General features: G+C 35.0%; 1 protein-coding gene across 1 annotated transcript; it reads left to right on the forward strand.

Moving 5' to 3' along the window:
- Window positions 1–115: 115 nt before the first annotated feature.
- On the forward strand, window positions 116–6,795 carry LOC111714173 (eukaryotic translation initiation factor 4H). Its single transcript, XM_023489223.1, has 8 exons — window positions 116–208; window positions 395–602; window positions 883–981; window positions 2,337–2,416; window positions 3,010–3,146; window positions 4,120–4,293; window positions 4,994–5,114; window positions 6,118–6,795. Exons 1-8 carry the CDS (start codon window positions 183–185, stop codon window positions 6,158–6,160), a joined length of 888 nt encoding a protein of 295 aa, XP_023344991.1. The 5' UTR covers window positions 116–182; the 3' UTR covers window positions 6,161–6,795.
- Window positions 6,796–7,263: the final 468 nt, after the last annotated feature.

Below are 7,263 nucleotides of genomic sequence, written 5' to 3' on the forward strand. Positions count from 1 at the left end.
CTTTATTCCTAGCTACGGGCCTGTTATCATAAAACATAAATAATAAAACTCATTATTTTAAAGACGACCTTAGATTATGTCTGCTAGAGTGTATAGTGTACACTGTAACAACTACTGTTAACCGACTAAATTCTTGTTGAAAAACTTTTCTGTGCTTCGTCCCATGTAGAAATAGTAAAAACATGGCAGGAAGGGAATACGGATCAAGGTAGATATTATCAAGCTTTTTCCCCATAATTTAAGTATTGTCAGTGGGTTGTTTCTGGGGATTTATATATGCCTGAATTTGATTTAACATTTTATCCAAATTCATGATTTTTTAACGGATTTATCCGGCTTAAATTTAGTTTGTAGTGTCACATGCTTATGTGTTAGAATGCCCTTTTATTTCTAGAAGTTACGGAGGTGGTGGAGGAGGAGGTCGGTACGAAGGCGGAGGAGGTGGGGGACACGGAGGAGGCGGTGGTGGATATGGAGGAGGTGGCGGAGGATACGGTGGAGGCCGTCAACCTCGTCCTCTCCCAGATGAGCCACCGTTCACAGCTTTTGTCGGGAATCTCCCCCTGGAATTGGTTCAAGGAGACGTTGATGATATATTTAAGGAATCTGAACCTTTCAATTCTAATATCGTTCACATGAGTTGGGTTAAATGTACATGGTAAAACGCTTACAGGGGTAATTTCCTAGGGAACGATTCTCGNTATAATGAGAAAATAGAACCGTGATGTACTCTATCGGGTGTCTTAATTAAGAAAATACCAGCTTGCTTCAATTAAAAAGAATATATGAGTACTCTTTTTTGTAACAAATTGTGTAAAAAGACTAATTAATTAAATATATCCATTGAATTGCAAACTATGATGATAAGGTTTGGTTAACCAGGAGCTGCGTGTGCGAAGTGTCCGACTAGTTCGGGATAAAGAATCCGACAAGTTCAAGGGGTTCTGCTATGTCGAGTTCGAAGACAGAGCTTCTTTAGAGGTTTGTCGAGACATTTCAAATATTTCTATCTTTCTGTCTGAATTTCTCTCTATACAGTCGCAATATTGTCACTCGTAATAGGAATAGACTTGAATACACATTACACAAGCAACATTTAGTAAAGACGATTTTCCTTCAAATCATAATTCCAATGCGGAAACCGGTTTTTGTGAGCTATAAGTCGAAAAGTTCACCAACGAAGACCAAAAATAATTTTTTTCAAAATACATCGAATTGGGTATAAAAACATTGAATTCGGAACCGTTGAAATGCAAAAAACTGATCTTGAGCCCTAGATCAAACTTGAGCCCTAGATCAAACTTGAGCCCTAGATCAAACTTGAGCCCTAGATCAAACAATTGTCAAGATTTCGAAACTAAATGAAATTGACAGTATTCACTACTCAGTGGCTTCAGAGTCTGACGCATCTTAAGATACCCATATAAACATATTTTGAATACATTTTTTTTTTACTAATGACATTATTGATTTTTTCCCTCACCTTTAGAGTCATTTTCGCATATATATATATCTATATATATAGCTATTTTACAGAAACTTTCTTAAAGATTTTCATATTGACACATCCTTCAATACCAGTTGACAATATTGAGATTTCAAAAAAAGTGTAAAAATCGAACCCCTTACTTCACGGTGGTTTATACTTTCTTGTTTTTGCTGATCGGAATACATGCATGATTATATGGGAAAATAAATAACATTTTGGGAAAAAAGTATCAAAAACTTGCCTTTTAAACTTTTATTTTTTTCCCAAATCTCCCAAAAATCGTTCTTAAGTTCTTAAAAATATTCCCTCCTGTCTCTTTACCGTTCTGTCTATTTGTCTTCTTATTTTTCATTTGTCTGCTGTTCTATTTCGGAGATTTTCCCCGTCTTTCTATCTGTATAATCTGTATATATTTCTACCTAGGTCTGTCATATCTTCAATCTGTCTGTTTTTATCTACCTGTATTTTGTTCTGTCTGTCTGATTCTTAATTTAACTTTTCCACTTAATATTAAAGATGCAAGGAACCAATATTTTTTTTTACATTTTTTTTTTACATTTTTTTTAATGTCCTGCACTGATTTTTTTGTGGTTTTTATTTAATTTTTCATCGTGAAAAATACATTTTACTAACTGAACAAGATTATAGATTATTCACAATGTTAAATATCCCAGACCCCTTCAATTACCGTAGGAGCCATAGTGGTCGGTTTTAGACATTGATAATTTTCTTGGATTCGGATCCGTGGATTCGTTTTTTTTTGCGGATCCAGGTCATGAGAGTCTATCCTTAGGAACGGAACAAGAACTTAAGAAAAAAAATAAAAAATAAAATTTGACTTATTCAGGAATCCTTATCATACAATGGAGCACAAGTAGAAGGAAGACCCTTGAGAGTTGATGTTGCAGAGGGGAGAAAGAATGACAGGTAGAAAAACAACGACCAAACGGCTGAACCGATTGGGGCCAAGTTATCATGGCGGGGACCTTAACTTGGCTTTATGACTGGCTCTATTCAAAATGTCCTCTAAGTGAAAATTAGAAAATCCACTAAATAAAACCGGAATATTTCAGATTATTTTTTTTAATGATGTGAAAATGCCTAACAGATGAAAGTTACAAAGATATATCTTTATTTTTCAAGTTTTCATTTGACTTATTTTGTTTCTCAGCCAGTAAATTCTGTTTAATTTACCTTAGTAAGTGTATATTTTCTTTAAACTCATTCCAACCCCCGCCCCCCTCACAAAAAATCATTTTTCTTCCAGTTAAAATTAGTAAAGTTCTTGCTAAAATTGGGTTTTAATTTTGCTAAATTCGGGTTTAATCTTGCTCAATTTGGGTTTTAATCTTGCTAAATTTGGGTTTAATCTTGCTAAATTTGGGTTTAATCTTGCTAAATTTGGGTTTTAATAATGGATCCGGATCCAGGAAGCCAAAATCTTGCGGATCCAACAGATCCTAAGCACTGTTTTAAAGATTTCTTTAAATCTTTAAAATATTTACCCCCGGACTATTTAGGGATGGACGAGGAGGTGGGAGGGGAGGCCGAGGTGGACGTGGCGGAGGTCGAGGTGGGTTTGATGATAGAGGTCGGGGAGGGGGATTCGAGGACAGACGAGGAGGTGGAGGCGGAGGAGGTTATAACGACGAAAGAGGTAAATATGTTTTTTTGGTCACTGCTATGGATCCGAATCCTGGATCCGCCCTAAATGAAAATGGATCCGGATTCAGGCCATTTCTTTAAGATTTGTTAACTTTTTAAAACAATTAAAGAGTTTTAAAATAAAATAACCACTCAGTTTTTGGCTTGAACTTGATTAACCATACCATTTAGAGAATAAGACTTTTTGAAATGATTCATTGTAGTGCATATGAAACAGTTTTTTTTACCAACAAGCGAGTGGGACAATTTTTGCGCACCATAAAGGTTTGTTACAACTTTATCGCAGGATTGGAAAATTCGGAAAAATTCTAAAATAAATGTTCTTGATATTCATGGCAGGAAATTTAAATGAACTTTTATTTTGAGAGTTGCTTAATTGTCCAATTTGCAAGGATACCCTTTACGTCTCTATCTGAGTAACAATGAAGATGATACCGTCGTTCTGTAAAAGTTTTAAATTCGAACAATTTTTTCATTGCTGCAGTATAAATCATCAAGTCTATTTTTGGAGAAACAACAATTGATAAATCATTTTGTAGCTCGACATAAACGTAAATCTCATTCATACTTGATCAGACAAAGGTTAAAGAACTTGGGTGAATCGGATATGCCACTCTTTCACTTAATATTAAGTCTACTTCCCCTTTAAGCAGTGCTTAGGATCCGGATCCATTGGATCCGCAAAAATATGCGGATCCACGGATCCGGATTCAAGGGCTAAAGTATCAACCAAAAACTGAAAAAAAAATCTGAATTTTTGAAAAAAATGACGAATCCGGATCCATTATTCCAAGTGCGGATCCAGGATCTGGATCCGCATCAAAATTAACTGGATCCTAAGCACTGCCTTTAAGTCACCTTAGATATTTTCAAAAATCCATTATTTTTCATACTACCGAATGGCGAATGAAGACTCATTATCACATCCGAGATGATAAGTTTATCATTTAAAATAATGTATTCAGGATTCAGAGAGGATCGTCGTGGCGGATCCAGAGGCGGGTATGGCGGAGAGCGGGGCGGAGACAGAGGTTATGGCGGAGACAGGGGAGGAGACAGAGGCGGGTTCGAGGAAAGAAGAAGAGAACGAAAAAACTCAGATAGACATCACGGAGAAGATTTTAAAGAAGCAAATCCAGGTAAATTAATCATAGCAGACATAAACCTAGGTATATCAATCACAGCAGACATAAACCTGGGTATATCAATCACAGCAGACATAAACCTGGGTATATCAATCACAGCAGACATAAACCTGGGTAATCCAATCATAGCAGACATAAACCTAGGTATATCAATCACAGCAGACATAAACCTAGGTATATCAATCACAGCAGACATAAACCTAGGTATATCAATCACAGCAGACATAAACCTAGGTATATCAATCACAGCAGACATAAACCTAGGTATATCAATCACAGCATACATAAACCTAGGTATATCAATTATAAGCAGACATAAACCCAGGTGTAAGCACATACATAGAGTATTACATATATTGCGCTTTATTTTAAAGGATTTTTGTTTTTGTTAAAGAAGGAACTTCAGACTATATTTGAAGTAACCATTCATTTATAGAGAAGCATGTCCGATTCACTGTAGTACTCTTAAAAGCATTTTCTGATAATGAATAAAGGAGTTACAAATGTATTTCTCTTAAAAATGAACATTGATTATTTTGAATTGTGGTTATCAGATAATTAATATCTTCCGCATTACTTATTAGCTCAAGGATTAAAGGGTTACCGTTGTGAAATGAAATTATAACGACCGTTAATTTAAAGACGCATAAATTAAATGACACTTTTAAAAAAAAAAATTTTATATTTGTTTCAGAGGATGCCTCCCGGCGTCCCCGGCTTCAGCTGCTACCCCGGACTGTTAAAGATCCCGTGAATCAGATTGCCAGTGATCTTCAGCAAGCTAAAATATTCGGAGGAGCCAAACCTGTGGACAGGTAGTGGGGGCAGGCAGTGCTTAGGATCCATTTAAATTTGATGCGGATCCGGATCCTAAATACGCACTGGAAAAAAATGGATCCGGATCCAGGTCATTTCTTTAAGATTTACTGAATTTAAAAAAAAAAAATCAATTTTCAAAATTTTTGTTTTATTGTTTTCGCCTACTTTTATCCTAAAACTTGATGAACCATTCAGAAAAGAGGAAATTAATTTAATCTCGCTTTTTGGTTCAGATTTTGGTTTTATTAGTAAAAGTTTTTTATGCAGTTTTTGGTTGATATTTTACCCTTTGGATCCGGATCCGGATCTAGGAAGCCAAAATCTTGCGGATCCAACGGACCCGGATCTTAAGCACCGGGGGCAGGGTTGTATATATATTAATAAATCATTATTTTCCACCAGATGTTAAATGTTTTTTGAAAATTTTGGTAGAATTAAAAGTATCAAAAAGATGAAAAAAAACTTGCCTTTTCTTTCCCCTGATGACTAAAAATCATTTCCTCACGCCCGGGGTTGGGGGTTGGGGGGGTTAAAAAACTTTATTTGCCTGGTTTTAAGGGTTTACGCAATTATTATTTAAGCACATTTTTCTACTAGAATTTGTACTACTGTTCTTATTACATTATAATGAGAGGTCTATATTTTCTTGGAAAACCATGACATAATAAATGATTATCAATTTTTTTTGCTGAATTTGGAAAATGCACTTTATTTCTACAATTTCTTCAAAATGGATTTACTTCCCAAGGTGGCATTTTCTGAAAAGACTGCATATTAATATATTCCTAAGAAACAAATTATGCGTTTTGACTTGAAACCTGATGGTCCATTTTCAGTGTGTAAGATGGAAAAACTTGTCAATTAACCAATTTCTTATTTCATTTTCCCAAGCATTGAAAATTCATTTCCCGCGTGGGCCGGGGGGGGGGGGTCCAGAGATCCATTTGTTATAATCTAAATATATAAATTGATTTTATTAACTAGATGTATCTTGTTTAGAAAGGAGGATGAGAAGGAGAAGGATGAATCACAGGAGCAGTAGAGAATATTCATTCATTCATTCATCAATTCATTCATTCATAACTGTGTGCGCTGAATGATTCAAGACTAGGGACTTGAATGTGTGTGTATATATTTCTACTTGGATAATGTCAACTTAAATATTAGTGGGGATCCACCCCCACCCCCTCTCAACTCAACTTTGTACTTTTCAGACTCTAATGTAATTCTTTACACATTGTAAATAATTTTTTTGCGCTCCCAAAAATCTACATAATTTTTATACTTATTTATAAAGCTATCCAACAGCATAAAAAATCTGAATTTTTAATATCGGGCAAAATTTTCTTTTGATCATGTTGAACTGAAATTGAGAGAATTATTTTGATGCTGGTCACAAAACAGCTGAAAATAAAAGAGAATTTTTTAAAAATAATCATTTTAAAATATTCAGTTATAATATTGCTCGGCTTTTATCAAATCAGCGTGACCGGTGGTATTTTTTAAACAACGCTAGAATTTCCCGTTTTTTATCCTAAAATTTGATGTTTTGTTTAAACCTGCTGTATGCAGTTGTACCGTACAGTCAGAACAGTAGCAAATTGTTAGACCGTACATACCACTGGTACAGTACTGTACAGTTGAGTTCAGTATCATCTTAATAAATGTCAAATCTGATTTTTATTTCTAGATTTCACAATGTTCAGTGTTCACAATGATGTTATTTTACATTTAAAAATAGTTCTTTTCTTCACCCTGCCTTCCGTTAACCTTCCACTTTATTTTCCTCTAAGGGACTGTTGATGAAATTGTAAGTGACCCTCAAGTCCGATTCACAACGTTTCCCTTTAACTTAGTATGATTATGAATGAATGAAATATCCATGTTCTTAACTTAGAAAAATTAATCATCTTCCATTGTGGTTTCTCTAAATAGTGACTTGCAGATTACTTGAATCCGGCAGGCCCCGGTTTTTTTTTTCAATTGAGGGTTACTTAAAATGGCAACGACAGTGCCTTTAATTCCTTGTTCTTCTCTTCTATTCTAATGCAATTTCTATTTTATAATTTTTAAACTAATCCTGCTTATTTATGTCATTAATAGTTCACCACGTCTACACGGGTGTATATTTACCCCTGCACGTCC

The sequence above is a fragment of the Eurytemora carolleeae genome, unplaced genomic scaffold (assembly GCF_000591075.1).
Source record: "Eurytemora carolleeae unplaced genomic scaffold, Eaff_2.0 scaffold1111, whole genome shotgun sequence".
Taxonomy (NCBI): Eukaryota; Metazoa; Arthropoda; class Copepoda; order Calanoida; family Temoridae; genus Eurytemora; species Eurytemora carolleeae.

Bases quoted from the DNA above. Each gene is read 5' to 3' on its own strand.
- LOC111714173 (XM_023489223.1), top strand. From the start codon at position 183: ATGGCAGGAAGGGAATACGGATCAAG. The intron at 209-394 runs GTAGATATTATC...TTTTATTTCTAG, and splicing joins GGAAGGGAATACGGATCAAG to AAGTTACGGAGGTGGTGGAG. The intron at 5,115-6,117 runs GTAGTGGGGGCA...TATCTTGTTTAG, and splicing joins GGAGCCAAACCTGTGGACAG to AAAGGAGGATGAGAAGGAGA.